This window comes from Parasteatoda tepidariorum, chromosome 9, assembly GCF_043381705.1.
Source record: "Parasteatoda tepidariorum isolate YZ-2023 chromosome 9, CAS_Ptep_4.0, whole genome shotgun sequence".
In the NCBI taxonomy this organism is placed as follows: Eukaryota; Metazoa; Arthropoda; class Arachnida; order Araneae; family Theridiidae; genus Parasteatoda; species Parasteatoda tepidariorum.
Window position 1 is genome coordinate 13,136,718 of NC_092212.1, and position 22,422 is coordinate 13,159,139.

At 30.4% G+C, this 22,422-nt stretch overlaps 1 protein-coding gene across 1 annotated transcript in view; it reads left to right on the forward strand.

Moving 5' to 3' along the window:
- Nucleotides 1-22,422, forward strand: part of LOC107444752 (monocarboxylate transporter 10) — a 211,794-nt gene that overhangs the window by 163,317 nt on the left and 26,055 nt on the right. The window contains exons 2-4 of the mRNA XM_071184754.1: nucleotides 6,706-7,039; nucleotides 8,329-8,611; nucleotides 20,434-20,815. Of these exons, the coding sequence (XP_071040855.1) occupies nucleotides 6,706-7,039; nucleotides 8,329-8,611; nucleotides 20,434-20,815 (999 nt within the window). The remainder of the gene's footprint in view (nucleotides 1-6,705; nucleotides 7,040-8,328; nucleotides 8,612-20,433; nucleotides 20,816-22,422) is intronic.

Genomic DNA, 22,422 nt, shown 5'->3' on the forward strand with positions numbered 1-22,422 from the left:
TATATATATATATGAATAAATTGGCACTTTTTATTTTGAAAATCATTTTACAGATAAATACTTAAAAAAAAAAACGTTATTTTATTAAACACAAAATTGAGCAACAATCTGATTCAGAGGATTGATGCGTGAACAAAGTTCAAATTTTCAAATCTAAAAATATATAATTGAAAGCTAAAAATTATTAATAAGACAATTTGAACATTATATAGCTGTTTCAATTTGTCAAAGAACTAAGCAAATATTTAACTTTAGCATATCTTTAAAGTTAAGTAGTGTGTGAAAAACAACATAGTTTTTTTAAACTTTTATTTGTCTCTAACGGACAATTTGTGATTCGAAATTTACTTTGTTCTTGCAACTAGCCTTTCATTTAAGAAAAATATAAATAATTTGTTTTTCTAACAACCATTATTCCTTCTTAAAAAGTTAAATAAAACACTTACCCTCATTATATTTGACTATGCTTTGTTAACACTGTACTTTATTGAAAGAACCATTCTTAAAGTTTTTATTTGATTGTAGCCAATCATTTATAACTAAAACTTCCATTCGATATTTGGCACGAAAGTTATTTTAAAATAAATAGCCAAGAATTAAAAAGTTAAATGAGATTTTATTTTCTTCCCTTTTAAATGGCTATTTATCTCTGTCAATGTTGTAAAAAGCGTTTCAAATTATTACTCTTAATGCCTTTTAAAAGAAGAAAACTGTCGCCATTCCTCACTTAACTTTAAAATATTCTATTCGTTGACCAAAATGAAAACATTGTTCCACTATGTAGCATTCGACGCCAAATAACCATTCCACGAAGTGAATGCGTCTTGCACCTCTTTCACACTTAAATAACTAATGACATCAAAGTTTAGCTTCAAATAATTCTTTACTAGACATAAAAAAGGTTTTATTCTCTAAATCTTTTATTCTCCATGCATTAATTAAGTTACTTTTTTATCGCTCGTCAGTACACACGTCTGTTAAAGAATAAATTACTGTGGATGTTTATTGTGAAGATTCAATTAGGCTTAAGGAACGATGAAAATGGCGTTATATAAAGTTCTTTTTTTTTTTTTTTTTCATTTACGAATTGAGTTAGGGTTCGTTCTTTGGTTAGATCAAAATGAAATTACTTTAATACTTATAAAACAGTCACGCTTCAGAATGATCTTAAAAATACATGATGAGCAACATAAGGTTTAGATCAATCTGTGAAATCAACGTCTGCTTGTGCTTGCTTGCAAATTTTCCGGTTTTGTGGCTTGTTCGCAAATTGAATTAAGTTTTTTAAGAAATTTATTTGGATTTAATTTTTGCAATACTTTTATTTTCTTTACTAGTTGCATATTTGAAATAATAAGAGGTATTAGTTTATGGTTCAATTAGTTAAAATGCAAACTGTTTGCTTTTATAACAAACAATGGGGGACAAGTGTATATACATGTATAATAAATATGTGGGTTTTTTATAAGCATATACGTTCTTTGTAAACTTATACTTACAGACAATAAACAAACTAAACTAAAAATATCTTTTTTGAAAAAACCTGTAGCTATCGAAACGATTTTAATTTTAGATTTGAATTTCCCACAGCCTAATGAAGTAAGACCAAGTACTTGTAAGAATGCAGCAAATTTTTTTCTCTCCAGTTTATTCAATAATCCCTCGCGAAATGGGGGAGGAAAGATTACGTATCTAAAATGATAGGGTTTACTTTGCACTCCGTAGACTAAAGTGAAAATACAATGTGTCCATTTTGTACTTAGGCTGGCCAAGTGGCCGAGCGGTTTGCGTGCCTGACTGCGAAGCCAATGGCAGCGAGTTCGAATCCCGCTTAGGGCATGGATGCTTCTCTCTGTGTGTTGTCGCCTGTTGTGTGCGATGTGGGAATGTGACAAATATTATGAACCGGTATTTGTGGCATTGTAGGGTGGGAAATGTTGCTCGCTTCGTAAATTTGGTAACAAGGCAACACAAAATAAGCAACACTTCTAGCACTTTACAAGGTGAAAAACGATAAATTCAGTGCCTGCTGTTAAAAATTTTTTTTTACTTAATTTGTGAATTATTCACGTTGTTTTTCACTTTTATCTAAGATAACACATATTTATAATATATAAATTACAATGTTTCTCTTAGTAATGTATGTTACGATAAAAACATTTATTTAATTTTATTTTAATTATAACCGATTTACAACTGGAAATTCGATTATATTTTTGACACATACATTGCAAAATAATAGCCTATGTTAAAGCATCGTTAAAATGTTTAATGGTTTTTATTTTTAACACTTTTAAATGTCTATTTTTCTATATGAGCGTCTATAATTGTGTTCTAAATTATGTCTCTTGAAAGAAAAAAACTGTCCTTTTCTTAGATTTAAGATATTCTATTCGTTGACCATAATCATGAAAATGTTTTATTTTGTATTATCCAATGCCAAATAACCCTTCCTCGAAGTGAATTTATCCTATACCTCTTTCACACTTAAATAACTAATGTCTCCAAAATATAACATCAAATAATTCTTTACCAGACATAAAAAGGTCTTTAATCTCCAAATCTTTTATTTTTTCTGCAATAATTTACTTTTTCATTGCTCATCAGTACACACGTCTGATAAAGTCTAAATTACCCTTTAGATGTCTGTTGTGAAAATTCAGTTAGGTTTAAAAGATTGATGAAAACCGACTGTTCAATTAAGTTCTTCCTTCATTTATAAAATGAGTTCCGTCTTTGGTTAAATCAAATAAAACAGTCACATTTTAGAATTATTGTGACAAACAATCGAAAGTTCAGATCAATCACTGCAGCGAACGTCTGTTAGAGTTTGCTGGCAAATTTAGTTTTTTGATTACTTTCTCAAAAATCATAGTTTTTAAGCTATTCAATTTTAATTTATTGTAATCAGGTTTTGCTAAAATTTTTATTTATTACTAGTTGTATGTTCGTAATATTAAAAGGTGTTGTTTAAATCATCAAATCATTTGTTAAATTTTCGTCTTATCAAAACATGATTCGTTATAAAGCTTACTATGAGCATCGAGTTATACAACTTTTTTACGTGTTTAAAAACAGATAAACAAATTTCATTCAATTTGTGATGTATTTTAATAACCAGATTTGAAAATGAAATCGACTAATATGATTTATGATTTCATTAGAAAAAAATTCAAATGAATTACGTACCATCATTTTATTTCAAAACTGTGAAAGTGATTTACGCCAATTGTTTAATCATAAACTGTTGTTTCTAGTTTTTAAAATAAAAATTGAACTTAGATTGTACTTTTAAAAAGTCCAATTCGATTATCTTGAAAATGTAAAAAGTTTCTATCAATTTTCTAAGTAGTTTTTGTACTTTTCAATAGAAACCTCTAAATGATAAAGGGTTTCCACAAATTTTGTATCATAAAACAAAATTTAATTACAAATGATAAGACCTTATACTTACTGTTCATACACCAAAATGTGATAATATAAGGAAATAAAACATGTACGAAAAGGACAGGCATTTGTTTGGGGATTAAAAATCTTGTTAATAATCTTGTCAAATGTCAAAAATAGAAAGTGCGTCTTTCATTATTGTAGGGTAGTGTATTAAGGCATGTTATTTCTGAATACTCTGCATTCAGATATATTTAATATGTATATTTAATTTGTATGCAGATTTAATTTTTGTTTATATTTATACTATTACAGTTTAAACTGTTGTAAGATACAATATATACACCATTTTAAATGCTTACTCTATTTTTTAGGACAATATGCCATTAGTTTTTTTTTTATGCATCTTCTCTTTCAAAGCGACCTAAGATTTAATTTTCCTAAAACAAAGATGACATTTTCTTTCATAATGTTTGATTACGTTTCCCTTTTTAAATAAACAAACTGAATGGACATAGCAAAAATACAGCAATAACTTTTACTTTGTACTGAATAGATCACGGAGAAAAGAAACTATGATGACGCTGTCACTGATCTAAGATAGGAATGTTGCCAAACAAATAAACAAAAAAGCTACAATCGAATGAACCAAACCACTGACTTGGGATGACATTGTTGACAGTTATTAAGAATGTCTTCTAACGATAGAAAAGCTCCAAGAAAAAAAACACGACAACATTGATCAGAGCATAAAAATCTAGCTACTGTCGAAATTAATGACATTTTACTTTTTGGCAGACGACTAAATTCTCTTGATATTAATTTGAGAGCAGACGATGAGAAATTACGTTTAAGGAATTTTAGAAGTCTTCATTTAGTTAATTCGCAATGGCAGTTGCCAGACAGCGCTTTACAATTAAGGCGACAAATGTATTTCCATTATTAAATTTCTTGTAAACTCATTAAACAGTTTTCCTGAACATCGTCAGTTTGATGATTATTTAAAGAATGTTTTGTTTAAATAAAATATTCTAATATCAGATTACTTTTAAATTTATTATTAACGAGGATAATTTAATCATAGAGATCGTGTTTTGTATTTAATTATCAAGAATAGAGCATTATCTTATAATGGTAAAGAATTGCTTTTTATTAATTTATAAAGTAAAAATCCATTTTTCCAATGCTTTGAGCATTTTCTTAATTAAGTCTTATTTATATCAGCGAATCTTTTATAATTCATATTTAAACTTTCTTTAATTCTGAATGTTGCCTGTATTTTCTTTACTTAAAAAAAGACATTAATTTTGTCATTTTCGCAGCATTTCCTATTGTCACTGTAAGATGTTTCCTATTCAATGTTTATTCTAATTTTAGTTAACTTAAAACTATTTTATTTTGCTAGAAACGTATTAGGAGAATTAAATTAGCTTGACTGTTTCATATTTTTAATTCATTTTGAACTATAATTGTCCAAGCATACTTTTTTTTCCTTTTTCTTGGGCACCATATTAACGTTTTTTTCATGTGTTATAACTGTTAAAAAACTATTGGTGGTCATGGATATTTTTATTTTTCCCGAAAAAAACTGTAATAAAAATTTTTTACTCTTTCCCGTCTTAATCTATAATAACTTTTAGCCTTGATCAACTATTCTATAGGATAATAAATCTTTGTAAAGTTTAAAAAAGGAAATGGTTGCTAAAGTAAGAAAATTTAACTCAGATTTTATCTTTATCGATAACCATTCTTCAAGAATAGATATAGTATAATCACCTCACCCAGTTATCAGTGAATGTGTTAATTTGGTTCTAAGTTCGGTATTTAATTAAATCGAATTCCAATAGATTAATAGCTTATCCATAGATCAAGAAGATCGACTCAATTGAACAATAATTTCTTAAATATGTAGATTATTTCTAGAAGATCAAAACAAAAAGATTAACAATGAAGCAATATAAAGGAAACCTATCGCATCCAAGTAAGTTGCAGTCATAAGAAAATGTATCCAAACTTGTCACTTTTTAACAATGATTTATAGCAATAATTTTCAAATCTTCACCGTTTACACATGTTACGAAAACAAATAATATTTGACTTAAGTTACCACCGGAAAAATTGTTCTTGGGTTATTTGAACTCAGGTGTTGAAATCCCTGGAAGCATCAATCATTCATGATCTTCTGCTATTAATTTCGTATCCTGTCAAAAGAAGTGCAAAATAATTTTAACCAAGTTTTGAGTCTGTACTTGTCATCCGACGAAGTAATTTATCAAGCTTAGGAGGTGATGTACGCTTTCAAAATCATGCTGGAGTTTCTTAGACTTTTTTTTAAAAATTATGGTGAAAAGACTAATGGATTTTGTGAATAGTATATTTGATATGATAATGATCTACGCATCAGTTCTGAGAATATCTCAGAATTAAACTGATAGACATTGGAGTCAGGTCCTATAACTTTTTATTTGCTGTTGTTTAGCCAATAAAGTCTTAAAAGTTTTGCAGCTATAATTCATTATTTATAACTCATTATTGTCATAAGAATATGCATAAAAACTTGTCGCTTTTTAACAATGATTAACAGCAATAACTAACTTATAGCAATTAATTGCAATAACTCATCATTTCATGACTTAACAAGCTCAGAAAAGTAGTTGGGTTTTCTCAACTTCTCCCGCTTTTTCCGGGAGCTATTTTTCAAGTGTATAAAGTGGTAGGATATGCTGATAGGGGAAGGCGTTGTTATTTGGGACACTTTGAAAATAAATATTTTTATTTTTACTTGGGTACGATTACAGTAGAAATGAAAGTAATACCTCATCGCTTACCTTTTAAAAAAATCTGGAAAAAGTTTGAAATTAAAAATATGTTATTTTAAAGGGAGTAATAAATTATTGCTTACAGCATTGCAAAGTACCCCAAGGTGCAACATCTATGCTCTAGTTTGGGATGCAATGTGTTGTGTCTTGGTGCGAAATGAAAAGTAAACAAAATACAGCAAATAAATCTTATTTAATAAATACATAATTCAAAACATTATAGAAAAAAATAAGTAAAGACTTATTTGTCTTCAAGTAATATCTTGTTGTTAACCTTTACATGATCACTTGCAAGTCCATGGGCAAGTGATCAAAACTATACCAGGTGAGAAATAAACTTGAAATACCTACAGACCATTTAACGCTAATATAGAAAATTCGCGATAACATTATATATTAGAACGAAATCTTCTGCTAAATGTAGAAGAGTGGGTTGGTATGTAAAAATTATTTTAAAGCAAGTGCAATGCTCACGCTGTTCTTTTTCTGTGTGTTTCAGTGATACTTGGTACAGCTTCGATGTCCGTGACATTCCTCTTCGCTCCTATCATAGTAGCACTCAGTAGACGCAAAAGTACTCGACTTCTGTCCATTCTTGGGGGATTAGTCGCTGCCCTTGGATGCCTCTTCACTTCCTTTGCCTCACAGTTCCATCAACTATATTTCAGCTACGCCATCATCCTCGGTACCGGTTTTAGTCTCACCAGAAGTACCTCCTCCATCATGGTTGGCCAGTACTTCAAGAAAAAGAGAGAGCTTATGGAAATATTTGTGATATCTGGTACTGGAATTGGGATGGCAACAGTACCTCTGCTTGTCACGCAGGCTGTGAGGTGAGTACAACTGTAGGTTCCTTAGCATCCCATTTATACGAGGACTGAAAAAAGTCATCTGATGTCCCAAACCAGAAAAAAGGCTTATCAAATTTATACCAATCCTGAAGTTAAAAGATTTCTTATGCAAGTATAGGTGAAAAATTATCATTAAAGACTTGTGACAGTCGGTGCGAAAGGGTTAATGACCAGCGGCCATTAATGATCATCTCTCCTATTTGGTCTTTTATTAAATTTAAAAATAAAACAAACAATTTTGGTAAAATTTTTTAAATGAAATAAAATCTTGTCTGATAGTTTAGACCAACTATAGCCAAGAAAGGAGGCATGGTGGCTGAGGGGATAGAACATTCAATGATTTCAAAATTGTTGGAAACAACGCTATCAATGAGCCTTGCTTTCCTCATTTTGATCAATCTGAATTTAGCATGGCTAAGAATGACATCATTTCTAAAAGCAGCTAGTATGATTTTTCAAATAGCGCCAAATGTTTGCTAATGCGAATCTTCAAAACATTTGTTGCAAAAAAAAAGATTATTAGCACAGAATTAGTATAGAAAAGTATTACCCGATTAAAAAACTTCATTCGCTTCTAAAATATACAAATAGTAAATAACAGTCGACATGTTTGAAGCGCTTCTAAGTTTGGCATAGCTTCGACATGTTTGGCGCTCATTTTCAGCAATTTCCAGACGTGAATGAGAATTTTAAAAAAAGTGATTTGAAATAAAAAGTGCAAAGTTGTCCACACAAACAGTAAAAATAAAGATGAGAAACAAAACGAGAAAAACAAGAAAGAAAAAAGGTGAAAAACATAATAGGAAAACGCTTGGTGGCTTAGAGGGGGGTATAGTTTTGTTTTGTTTCTAATCAAGTCTAGTTTTGTTTCTCATTTTTATTTTTTATATTTTTCGTAGGCAACTTTACGTTTTTTATTTCAAATCACTTTTGCTTCGTTTCATTCACGCCTGGAAAGTTTGAGAATGGGCGCCAAACATGTCGAAGTCATGCCAAACTTTGAACAGCTTGAAACATGTCGAAGTCATGCCAAACTTTGAAGAGCTTGAAACATGTCGACTGTTATTTATTATTTGTATAATTTTGAAATGAATGAATCTTTTGAATCAGGTAATATCTTACCGCTTCATTTTCTTGCAATTATTTATTTAATTTAGAATGGAAGTGTTTTCACATTTTTGCATACTATTACACATAATTATATATATTATACAACTTTAATATCATTTTAATTTGTGAAAAATAAATGACCTTATCATTATTTTTATCAGTTCATTAGGTTGGAGGCTCGGTCTTCAGGCGATAACGGGTATGACCTCTTTGACCTTCATACTGGGCATCTTCTACAGGCCTGCATCTCTCTACCATCCTCAGAGAAGAGCCATCCTGCACTTGAAGGGTCTGCAAAAACGTTCGAAGGCAAAAGATAAGAACATCCAGAAGGAAAAGCCACCCTTCTTCGATTTTTCTGTTCTGAAGTCCAGAACTGTGCAGATATTGATATCTGGAAGTGCCTTGTCAGCTTTTGGCATACACGCACCCATCCTATTATTGGTAACTCAATTTCATATAATTTAATATATAATCTGAGACTAGAATTTAAGTCAAAGAATAATAAGGAAAGAATCTGCAGAAGTGTATTGATAGTTGATATCCAATTTGGAAAATGAGATCGAAAGTCCTAGTGATACAATTTATCAGGACACCTGGGAGGCGAAGCGACCCCTATCCCATTCATAGTGAATTAAAGTTCAGTTTGTGTTGAGTCATTATGATCAGCAGGAGTTGAAGTTGCTGTATATACTCTTCTAGCACTTTGCTGTATATACTCTTCTAGTAATTAAAATTAAATGGAAATAATTAAAGCAGCTTGCTCTAAAGTAGGCTTGCTTAAAAATTTTAGTTGTAGATGAGTAAAAATGTGTCATCATGAGGAAATGCCTCGAGTTTTTATATTTCAGATTGACAAATTTCAGCAGTTGTGATTTTATGACGAAATTGAAGGAACGACTAAAATTTAACTGCTTTTTTTAAAAAAAAATTAGAAGTGGTACAAGAAGTTCATCACGTTTGTTTAAAGTTTACTGTTGAAAGAACAGGCCTGCCAATACTGCGCTTTTGAAGAACATTTTATAGAATAGAGCACATTTAAAAATGAAAACTTTTAGAATTTTTGGTAATTTTACCAAAATTTTCACCCGACTCATTGAATCTGGTCGTCATAAGATAAATTATTATAAATTGTAAGATGAAACTTGTAGAAAAAGTGGCGATGCATATGAACTTTTAAATCATTTATTAGTAGTGGTGAGGGTAATAAGTTTAATTGAATAAAAAATAATATATTAAAACATAAACTTAGATACCACTAGAATAACTTTTTGCAAAAAGTATAAACTGTTGACTGCCCTGAATAGGGGTGAAAGCGAGACGGAAAAGGGGAAAGGCTGGTAGTAAAACCATTTCAGTTATAGCTAGTTTTGGGGAGGAGTTTACTTATTCTTTTTTTAAATTTTTCAACAATATCTACTTTATCTTGGAAAAGAAGCAGTTTTATATATATGCCAGAATTATAAAAGAAATCTTGATAGTTACAGATATTTCATTTTTTTCGAAAAAAATGCTGGAATGAAATGTTTTTCGTACCAGGTTTTTTTCTTTTCCGTCTTGCTATATAAGGGCTTTCACCCATGGCCATGAAAGAAATGATGCCTACGTGACCGCCACAAGTGCTAAAAACTTAAATATATATATATATATATACAGAGATGCCAACTTGCTCCGGACAGCAGATATATCTTTTAAAGTCGTAGTTTATCAATTGTAATTCTTGGTTTAATAAATTCAATTTTTATCCACCACTACTTCTAAATAATTCGTAGGGTTGTATAATTCACCACTTTGTGGTTCTTACGTCATGCTGTACCTTTTAAAAAGCGAGCAGAAATAGTAAAATATTTGCACAATTTACTTTGTAGTTATTTACCGTTTTTTTAATTATTTTGTCGTGTCCGGAGCAGTTGGCATCTCTGTGAAGGAATCAAAATATATTTTAGGCATAAAATTGCGACAAATTTCCCCATCCCTAAATAAGAATTATATCTCGTAGGAATTAAATATCCCCAGAAGGTTATTTTATAGCTATTTCCTCCTCACTTACGCATTGGCGACTTGCCCCCTTCACCTTTCTGAGTATCTTTTACGCCATCTATTGTTCTATAATCTATTTTANTAATTGATTACATAGCTGTAATTATCTGTAATCAATTACAGTTGTAATCGATTACTGTAATCAACGGCCAACTCTGGTTGGCAGGTATGCCACTAGGAAAAATGATAATGGAAGGGATTAAAAGTTGGCAGGTCTGATAAAACCTACAGATGTTTTAATGTCTCATGTTAACGCCAAAATATTTGTTTAGAAAATTTGTGAGAACAATTCATATTAAAAAGATGTAATATAAAATAATATGCAGATTAAGTGGATATTTGACTCTTAATTCATTCTCAGCCAAGGGGGTGTACGTACGATATCTCATAGCGAAAAGAAATTAAACTTTATAATAGAACTAATGAAAGTGGTTAATTCCTCATGATAAATTCCACCGTTATTTTAAAGAAATCGCAAACAATTTATTCCAGATCTAGATAAAGATACTATAGTATTTCCATAGTATTAAAATCTATGGGTACAAAAAATATGTTTCATTTTTATATTAATTGTCGTACTAGATTTAATTTTTTTAATATATTTTTGAGCAGGTTTATCATTCTAGTTTGGAATACTTTCGACTTTTGGTCCAACCTTATTATTTACAACGAGAAAGAATCTCGAAGAAGATCTCATCATGCTTACGAACTTGATATATGATTATTTTACTGATGCCAACTGCAATAGAGTAGTTTGGCGTAAAAACAATCCAATAAGGAAACGGACCTCCTAAAAAAAAATATGTTTTTGTTTTCACAAAGGTGCTTTTGCTGTTTGAGATTTCACAAATGTAACGTCAGTTTTTAAGAGAGAGAGAGAGAGAGTGAGAGATCATAAAAGATCTGGAAACTTCACTGTTTGTATTTCAATAATAGAAGTATATTTATTTTTAGATTCTGCCAGATTTTTCAAAAACAACGTTATAGTCTCATTACTTTAATGCTTTACACGTGTTCTAGCACATAAATCGTGCAGGTTGAAGTTGCAACTTGGGAAACTTAAGAAAACACATCAAACCTTCTTAGAACTGATTTACGATTTAGACTCCCGAGAAAGAAAGTTAAGAACTATCTTCCGTTGTACGCGTGCTTTTGATTTTACATTTATTGGAACCAGAGGTAAAAGTAAAATTAACGCTAGTCAAAGTTAAATTTTAATTAAGCTTATCGGAGTTGAAGTTTTAAAAGAAAGCCACATTTTTAGAACTTTAAACTCAAAGTACACCTTGAATTTTAAAATATAGTAAGAGGTTTTGTATATGGCTTCTCGCAACCATAATGTAAGTTAAATTTAAATTTTAATTGTTTTTATCTGACCTCTTTTCTCAACTTCAAACAAAGCAAAATATTTAATGCTTTAAACTCAAAATACATCTCTAATTTTATAACATGCTAAGAGACTGTATCCCCTGCTCGCTACTATTGGCAGAGCCCTACAATTTCCCCCTCCCCCACAAAACTTTTTTTTTCGAGACAGTAAAAAGATTTAAAAAGCAAAATTAACAATTATTCCAGTGAAAATTCTAAAAATGTTCTATTAGCACATACTTAGTTCCGATTCTTAAGGACAGAAAATTCAAACCTAATTATTTTGCTTAATTACAATTGCAACATCATTTTTCATGCTTGTCTTTTTGAATTCTTATTTAATATTTTATTTCTACCAAAAAAATCTTTAATTCTTTTCACCAAAGAAATTATTTAGTATTAATGAAAAAAAGTTAATTCTTGTTATCTTTTTGTAGTTTTAAATAATAATTTAGCTATAATTAAATAATATTAAATATTACCTAAATAATTTTACCACGGGGTAATAAAGTTTTGAAAATGCTAGGAAAAATTAACCATTATGATAAAAGCTTTTGTACTTTTATTGTTTACAAACTCTTTAAAAAAATTTGCAAAAATTGTAGTAGTTATCAGCACCCTGTAGCAGTTACAGATAGATCAAATCTTCCCTAAAGAAAATAAAAGCGAAAAAATGAAATTTCTCTTAATATCAGTATTTTATCTTTTCAGATTCATAAAAAAGGGTTTTCAGTCATTCATATTACTTCGAAGCAATAGCGTTTTTTTTTCAATATTTCTATGATATATGTTGCAAAAGATAGCACGATTTAAGTTTCTGTCTGACGTGTTTAACTTTAGTATTCACTACCATTCTAATATTTCGAAACAAGTATATCTAGTTCCTAAATCACTGACAAAGTACTTTTAACTTTAAATTAAAAGCCAAGAAAAGGAAAACCTAAATCACATATAAAATATTTTCATCTTTAAAGTAAAAGCTAAGAAAAGAATTACTTAATTTTTTATTTCAAAATATTGACCCCACTTTTTAAATATTTCTAAATACAGTACGAATCAGTGTCTCGAAAATAAATCCATATTTCAAATAAAAAATTTAAGATTTTTTTTTATTTTTGAATGATAGAAATAAGTCGACTATGTAAAACGCTAAGGATGGGACAAATCAATTTTTAAAAGTATTAAGATAATCAAATAAAGAGGAAAAATGAATCTATAATGAGGACAAAAAACAATCAGTCAAAAATAAATTAATTTATATTTTGGCAAAAATAAATTAATCGATATTTTGACAAATGAGATTAAAAAGCGGTTACAGAGGTTGAGTAAGGTTAAATAGATCACGTCTTAAGCCTAAAGGTGTTACATTTGCACAGCGAATCACTAAATCAACACATACCGTCAAGAGGTTGAAATTGAATATCTCATTGAGGATTCTAAGGTTATACTGCTATTTCGTAAATTAATTCTCAGATCATTAATTACTTCTTACATTAAGAATTTACTTGCCTCATTTTCACCTAATTTATTATTAGTTTTTACCCCTTTTATAATGATACATTTTTCTTTAATTCGCTTGATCGTTTAGTTCTAGTAATTACTTATGATTGGATTAAAATCACCATTTAGATGAAAATAATTGATCTTTTAAAAATTGGAAATTAATTCTTTTATGATTTAATGTTGCAAAATATCTATTTTAAAATGGATTATAAAAAACCTTTAAACATCGACAAACTAATAAAACGGATAATGAGGTACAATTTTTATCACCCCTTAACCCTTTTGAAGGCCGTGGTAAGTTTACTTACTACCACGTTTTACCACTTTTAATTTAGGTTTCCATTTTTCAATCACTTCAGCTTTCTTGAATGAAATTGGTAACCATTTGTCACTTTTAAAAAACGTATAAAAGTTATAAAATACGTAATTCCTTTTGAAGTTTGTAGCATTTAAGGAATTTATTTTATAAATAAAGAAAAATAAAAGTCAGTAAGCTCCTAATAGATCATGTTAAATGTATTTACCACCAAAAAAATGGCATTTTTATAAACTAAATGAGTTTTTTATATATATCCATTACTGTTCTTAAAACAATTTCAATTCCAAAAATACTTTAATTTGCCTTTACTAGAAATAAAGAGCCCGTTAAAGGGTTAACCCTTGATATCTAAACTTAAAGCGTTTTGGTCCGTTACTAACTTTTTGAATTTAAAAGATGAGTAATAGAATCATTTTCTAAACATTTCCAGAGTGCTATCAGAATAATTATTTTTTTAAATAAATAATAATTTTTTTTGCATGGCATACTCTTTAAACAATTTATAAAATAGTTAAGTAACAATAAAAGAAAAACAAATTAATTAAAAGAAATTAATTAAATTTCATATACTTTCTTAAATTTACCCATTTTTTACCGAGGATGTTCATAAATGACATTTTGTAGTAACAAACAAGATATCGTTTTGAAAAATGTGGTAGAACATTAGTGATATTTTTTTAGTATTAGCAACTATACGTTGCGTGTTAAGAAAAGACCATTACGGTATAGTATTTAGATAATTAGTATTTAGGTAGTTTCGTTTTATTTAGTTATCAAATTATATAATAATGTTTTCAAAATTATATAAAGGCTCTTAAAAGTTAAACTCGTCGGACTGAAGTTTAATTCATGCTATTTTTAATGAGCAAAAAGAAGGCCATACTGTGTCGTTTCAAGAGTTGGCGATGTTGATTTTCGTTCGCATTTGGAGCTTGGTATCCATTTAGCGTGCACTTAGATGCAAAAAGGCTCTTTCCATAGGGATAATGACTTTATTCTTAACTCGCAACAGTTAAGTCTTTAGTTTAAAAAAAATGTGAAAGAATGCCGCCAGAACAATGTGTTTTACCCTTTCCGGAACAGCGAACCATCTTCACACCATTTTAGTAACGATAATAATGTAAAAAAATTAAAAATTTACTCGAATTATGTGTTTCTAATAATCTTGGTTTCGTCTGTCACCAGTGACCTCCGTGACCCTACGAACAAACTCAGTGCCGGTCACCGGTGACCCCCATGGCTTTCAACGTGTTAAAAAAATATCAAGTGGGCTCACGCGTCATAATTTTGCAAACTAAATGTTAAACATAAAATAATTTAATCTCCTCTCTTTACCTTTTTGAAAAAAAGGACGTGTTGTCAAAATAGAAACAACGGACTCAAGTGGACTTACGTTGAAATATAATTTATGGATGGAAGACCTATTATTTCTGTAGAATTCATAATACGCAGTTTTTCCAAATCATTATTCGTCATTTAACAGTGCTCAACAATTACGATTAATTTACACCTTTTCTGCATTCTATGATTATATTATTTATCATGCCTCTACGAGAGTTGAAAACCAGTCATTAAACACATCGTTTGAGTATCTCTTGCGAGTTCTTTCAAAATTACCACTAAGGTACCTCAAATTATGATTTGTTCAAGAAATATCTGTTTCTAAATATCTATTCAACGCATCTAAGAAAGCTCGGAAATCTCCAAATAATTTATGACACCTTGAGATTTTGCGACGCTAATAATATTGGAGAAGCGATTAAGTGATGAATTTGTTCTCTAAGTTCGTATGAAACACTATAATTATTTCCGAACCGACAAGAAAATTGATTTCGGATTCAGTATTAGCCTATTTCATGAGAATAAATTTCATAGTTTGAAGAATGAATTATCCGGTTAGCTTATTTTATTTTTTAGCGTGAATTGTTTCAAATTTATGGGTAAAATGAGTATGGATGCTACTATACGTTTTACGGATTCTTCGTAATTTTGAAACCAGTTTTTTTTTTCTTTGGATCTGTAGTCGTGCAAAGGGTGAATGAAGGGAGCTATGAACCCCCTCTCGAATTTTTGGTGCTAAGCACCCCCCTCTTCTACTCCTCATCATCGACTTATTAGTACAGATGAATCGGTTAATGCCGCTTCGCGGCAGCGCACCAAGATTTATGTGATTTCTACCATTCTACCAAGGGAGCTACGGTTTTAGAAATACATCTCAACCATAAAAACAGTGAAATTTCAAAATAGTCCTCGGTGGCTTTGTGGATAAAGCTCTCACCTCCCAATAAAGTGACACAATTTCAAATTCTGGTGTTGTCTGAGCGATCCAAACAGGGAGGCCAACTGCTCCGCTTTCTACATAAGTTTTAATAAATTGGAAGCCAATTAACGCGCAGATTTTTTGAAAAAAACCGGCCAAAAGAAATTGATTTTTTTTTCTTTAATGTAAAAAAACACACTTTAGAACATTGTCTTTTCTTTTGGTGGACAATTTTGATATACTGCGATTTTTTGAAAAAAGGTTATATTCAGAGAGGCCAACTGCTCTGGACACGCCAAAATAATTTTTAAAAAACGGTAAATAACAACTATGTAAATTTTGCAAATTTTGACTAGTTTTACTTGTTTTTTGAAAGGTATGGCATGACATAAGTACTATGAAGTGGTGATCCTACGAATTATTTAGAAATAGTGGTGGATAAAAATCAACTAAATTGAATTTATTAAACCAAGAATCACAATTGATAAATTACCACTTTAAAATATATATTTGCTGTCCGGAGTAAGTTGGCATCTCTGTATATTTTATTCTTGAATAAGTAAGTTTTGGTAGCTTACAATCCTATGTAAATGATAAATATCAATAAAACGATTTTTTTTCTTAACTTTCACATTGTTATTTTCAATTCTCGATTATATTCGAGTGTGAAAAATTATAGCAGCATAAAATACAAAGCCGTTCGAATTATCTCGAGTGTGCACAGTTTGACCTGTTTAGCGTGCTCGAATTAACTCGAGAGCACAAGTTAAAGGGTTAAATAGTAAAATTTGTAGATAGGAATAATTATGCCCACTCTTTAAACGTACGACCTCGATTTACCAGTACAAATTCTAGGTACGAAGTACCTAGCCCGGAGGGCTATCAGCTCTTTCGAAAAATTAACCCTTTACACTCCGAGTACTTTAGAATGCTGATTGATTTAATATCAGCTGTATAGCATTTAAGATGCACACTATAGTATTATTATACAATTTTAAAATTCGCAAAATAATGTGGTTACTAATTTATAAGATGTAAAATATCATAATTTTAAAGTGGTGACTGTTGATACTGCCTCAGCGGAGACATCGGAGTGTAAAGAGTTAATTAGTGATTAAGAAAAGAGGGGATGAGAAGATATTGTTTGCAAGTGAATAAGAAAAAATAATTATAAAATATACTAAGAAATTATAAACAAGAAATTCTGGGATAAGGAAATAGTTATATACAAAATTTGCACTATATATAAAGTATCGAATAATGAAAAACAAAATAGCAGGCATCTTGATTGGCTGCATCACTCCCTCACTCCTCCCCCCCCCCGAAAAATCCCTACATATTTTAAATATTTATTCTTAGAAGACATAAATTTGTTAAACAGCTGTGAGAAAGAAAAAAAGCTAATATTTTATTTGAAAGAAGGAACAATTTTAGTTCATTTTCTAAAAGAGGAAACAACGTTTTCTCGGTTAAAAAAAGTAAATATAATAAATTAAATGAATGCTTTTACCTACAAATTGCGCAAGTGCTTTTCGAATACAAAAATAATATACATAGCAAACTTCATGGTTGCCCTATATTTTGTGAGAGTAAATTGTGGTACCAAGCTATTAAGGAAATAATAGAAAAACGTCTTCAGCATTTTAAATTTCCAAGAATACATATTTCAGATTCGAATAATATTCAAAGAAGTATTCTATTCAAAATCTTTTAGCTGCAAATAAAAGATGTACAATTTCTGGTTATGAATATTTATATCTGGTTACATAAAGGGTTATTTCATAAAATAAGTGCGAAAAGTTTTTTTCCATGTTCAGTTATTTTTTACATTACAAATAACTCTAGAAGTACTGTATACCATATACGATTATATTACGAATAACACAAGGAGAAATATGCGACATTTTTAATATTTGATTTCACGAGAATTATTCGTAGATTTGGCACATTTTTTATATTACGAATAACTCTCGAAGTACTATTTACGATATACGATTATATTACGAATAGCATAATGAAAAATAAACGACTTTTTTAATATTTGATTCCTCGAGAATTATTCGTAGATTTGGCTAATTTTTTATATTACGAATAACTCTAGAAGCACTGTATACGATATACGATTATATTACGAATAACACAAGGAGAAATGTACGACTTTTTTATATTTGATTTCTCGAGAATTATTCGTAGATTTGGCTAATTTTTTATATTACGAATTACTCTAGAAGTACTGTATACGATATACGATTATATTACGAATAACACAAGGAGAAATAAACGACTTTTTTAATATTTGATTTCTCGAGAGTTATTCGTAGATTTGGTTAATTTTTTATATTACGAATAGCTCTAGAAGTACTGTATACGATATACGATTATATTACTACGAATAACACAAGGAGAAATAAACGACTTTTTTAATATTTGATTTCTCGAGAATTATTCGTAGATTTGGCACAAATTTTGTATTTTGCCATGTAAAATTACAAATATTACAAATGATTTATGTTACGACAAACACAAGAAGATGGTATTAAGACTTTTAAAATTTGATTTCTCGAGAACTGTTAACGGATTTCTCTCAAATTTTGTATTTTGCCATGCAAAATAACATTCGTTAAAATGGTGTAAGAAATTGTATTCTTACAATTTAAAATTCTTTGGCCTATTATTAAATAAAATAATAGAAAGAAAAATTAAGAGAAAAATAAAAATTTACTAATATTAAAATAATAAATATTTATAATATTGAAATAATAAATATTTACTAAAAGATATTTTTCGCATGGAATTATTTTCGGATAACAAATTCCATAATTCCATATTTTAAAATATGGCCATAGCTGGCTTACCAAGTTCTACAACAGGGGTTTCAAACTTACATGAGGCCGGCGAGTGCAATCAAAAACACCAGGTGGGCCGCAACTTTATCGAAATTTTATCTAGGACTCTTTTATGTTTGAAGGAACATTAACTATTACTGTCAGATTTTTATCAAGTTGTACAAAATAAAAGGATTGAATTACGAATTAAAATTAGAAGTAGATTTTTAAGCAACATATACGATTATTTTTGTATTTGAATAAATATTTTCTTGCATGCCAAACCTGAGAAATAAATTTTTTTGCGCCGTTGGTATGTTAAATTTCACAGAAGCGAAGAAATTAGGTTATTTTTAACGAAGGAAAAGTATTTTAAACCCATGTAGATTTTTTTACTAAAATTATCCGCAAAAAATGACAATATATTTTAGTTCGCGGGACACAAAAAAATGCTTCGCAGACTGCCAGTTGGTTACCACTGTTCAACAGATTCAGAAATTTTATCCCTAATAGTTAATGTGGTAACGAGAGTTTATATTTTAAAAAAAGGTAAGCAGCATTCATCGAAAAATAAAAAACTGGTAGCAAAATTTTTAAGACATCATTTAAAAACGTTTATCTTTAGTTTTTTAAAGAAAAAAAGAAAAATATTTATTTCAGAAAATTCCTGCTGAATATCTTTGTCCACGAATATTAATTTGGAAATATAGAGCAGATAATTTTTTCATATTCATTTAGAAATTTTGCTACCAGTATTTTTGTTTCTTGAGGTCTGTGGCCAGCTTATTTTAACATTTGATTGAAAAAGATTTTTACTACCACAATAAATAAATAATTAAAAGTTATAAATGTATTATCAGTTGACGTCATTTTAATGACTTTTGCCTATTTATTTATTATTTCACCTATCATCATAAAGTGAAAAATGTAGATGTTCCGAGTTGGCAGCTCTGTTGGCGGCTTTTTGACCAGATTTTGCTGGAGTGTGTTTTATGCTCGTTTGAAAATTGTTATATGTTCTACCTTATTTATGTAAAATCCATGTATTTTATTTACATAAATTAACCCAAAACTTACAATGACAGAAATTATTTTTGAAAAAAATCCGTCCGTTTGACGTGACATATGTAGTATACACCGAAGAGCCATTACATTATGACCACCCTCCATCTATAACAATAGGCTCGCCCAGGTTTTCATAGTTTCTCGCCCAGGAACAATGTTTTCATGGGGCACATTAGGACCCATAATCCTCATAGAGCAATCCCTGACGTCTGTAAGCTACTTGAACATGGATGCAGACCAGGTTCACCCATTCATGGCAACAGTTTTTCCTGCAGGGGATGATGTTTACCAACAGGATAATGCACCATGTCATAAGTGTTGAATCATCATGGATTGGTTCGAGAAACATTCCAGTGACTTTCAAGTCATGTCATGGCCCCCAAATTCACCTGACCTAAATCCAACAGAGCATTTGTGGTCCTGCTTGGAAAACCAAATTCGTTCTGCCACGCTACCCCCTTGTAATGTGAGGGAATTGCAGGACCAGTTGGCGAGCGCTTGGTACCAGATACCTCAGACTACCTATCAGCACCTTGTGGAATCAATGCCACGGCGGGTGCTTGCAGTTTTGAGGGCTAAAGGTGACCATACATGTTATTAGCAGGGTGGTCATAATGTAAAGGCTCTTCGGTGTAACTAGTTATATAATAAACGTCAATAATCTACTACATACTAATAATTAACTACATATGTCATGTCATATGTCAATACATACTAATAATTAACTACATATGTCATGTCAAACATCAGTTTGACATGACATATGTAGTATAACTAGTTATATATTAAACGTCAATAATAATAATAATTTAATAATAATGTTCTTCACCAAAAAAAGAACAAAGTTTCTTCGACAGCTAATTATTAATTATTTCTTTCGTTCTAGATGCATCAAGGCAAAGAGGAAGGTCTGGAACCAAACTCTCTACTTCGTTTGCAAACCTATTTAGGCTTAGCGTCTGCAATTGGGAGTACGGCTTTCGGCTTCATCGTAGTCAAGAACAGCATGCAGTGCCTGATTGCGAGACAATATTTGACTCAAGCATCGGTCTTCATGCTTGCAGGATCCATACTGGCATTTGTCTCCCTAAAGGAATATAGTGGTTACGTTCTTTTCACGTGGGTTTATGGTTTCTTTTATGGAGGTTACCTCTATTCCTTAAAGACGTTCACATTTGAGAAAGTGAGAGCAAGGAACTTTTCACGAGCTTGGGGATTCATCCAATGCAGTCAAGCTGTACCCATGTTAGTTGGAGTGCCATTGACTAGTAAGTTATTAAATCAAATCATTGAATTGTTCTAGAATAATAAAAATCAGTGTTATAAGAATTTTATTTCCCTATTGCAGAATATTCTCTTCAAATTTTATGTAATATAATTTAAACTCCTTTTTTCACCCCTTTTCAACTTTAATCTAGAGTTGCTATTTTCTTTTATTTTTCATTTTCAGCTAGTAATTTAATCTGAAATTTAAAAAAAAGTGAACGACACAAGTGTTACATGTCGTTAATTTATTATTTTTGGGTTTACGTCCGTCAACTTTGTAGCATTGTTGTTTTTAACCCAACCCAGAAAACTGGAGAATACCTTGGTCATGCATTGGGACAAATTAGCCTTCGTGAAAGAATCTTTGAGGGGAAGTAATCCTCTTTTGCATTACATGGACAAGAAAAACGCGATGCCCAGCGGCAAAGAGATTTAAACCATTGACCCGTCTGCCATTGAGTATGCTTTATGCCAGCGTTTTAGAAGGCTCTCCACGAAAGAGCTTGGACAAAGTGGTGTTGCATATCAACTTTTAAATCATTTATATGTAGTAGTGTGAAAAACAAGTTTAAATGAATAAAAAATAATGCATTAAAACATTAGCTACCACAAGAAATTTTTTTTTCGAAAAAAAGTAGAAAAATGGCAACCCTGCATATGTAGGTTAGTGTGTGCTTATTACAAAATGCTACTTATGTGCTCTTTTCAATTTGAATTAGACATGATGTTTGTAATAAATAAGTGATAAAAAATTTTACGGCTTATGAGAACTTTTTAATGCAGAACTTTAAAAGGTTTTCAACAATGTTTTAAAAGTTGTGTTATTCCATGACTTAACCGTTTTAACACCAAACTTCAATATTTAGAACCATTCTCTTTTTCAAAGCGTTAAAAACTGGTAACTCAGTTCTTTCATTCTTATTTATATAATAATATTTATAAAACCTAAATAGTAAAATCCCATCTCACCCTGGTATTGTGGTTAGTGTCTGTTGTCAATTCCGAGAGCTATGCCAGGGGGGAGCTTCGGCTCCTGGCATTCTCACCCAGTCGGACAGACCAAGATTGTTACCCTGATCATCCAGGTTGGGGAATGACTGCCCTATCTTGCAAAAAAAAATCTCCCGTTCATAAATACAAAAGAGTTTTATCCTGACGGACATCACCCAGGCGATTTGGCCAGAATTCGGACTTTTGGAAAGTTCGAATTCTTGCTGGCAACCGAAAAAAAGGGGACACCAAACACCAGATGGCAGGAATCTGTGGAAAAAGATACTAAAACCAAGCGAATCAATGAATGAAGAAACCTAACGTCTATTCGAGCCCTACTCTTTCCTGTACTAGGTTGTCATGCTGATGGAAGAAGAAGAATGTGAACTAAAATATATTAATAATATGAAACTCTGTATTTGATGCTGAAATTGAAATCAAACACATTAAAGCCCACCTACCATGCTTTTTGTAACAATTTCATCTAGTGGTAGCTAAGATTATGTTTGAATGTATTATTCTTTATTTTGTAAATTTAATTTAAATTAATTTTCCACACCACTTGACGTAAATGCTTCTAACGCTAATATTAAATGCTACTTTTCTCTAGTTCTCTCAA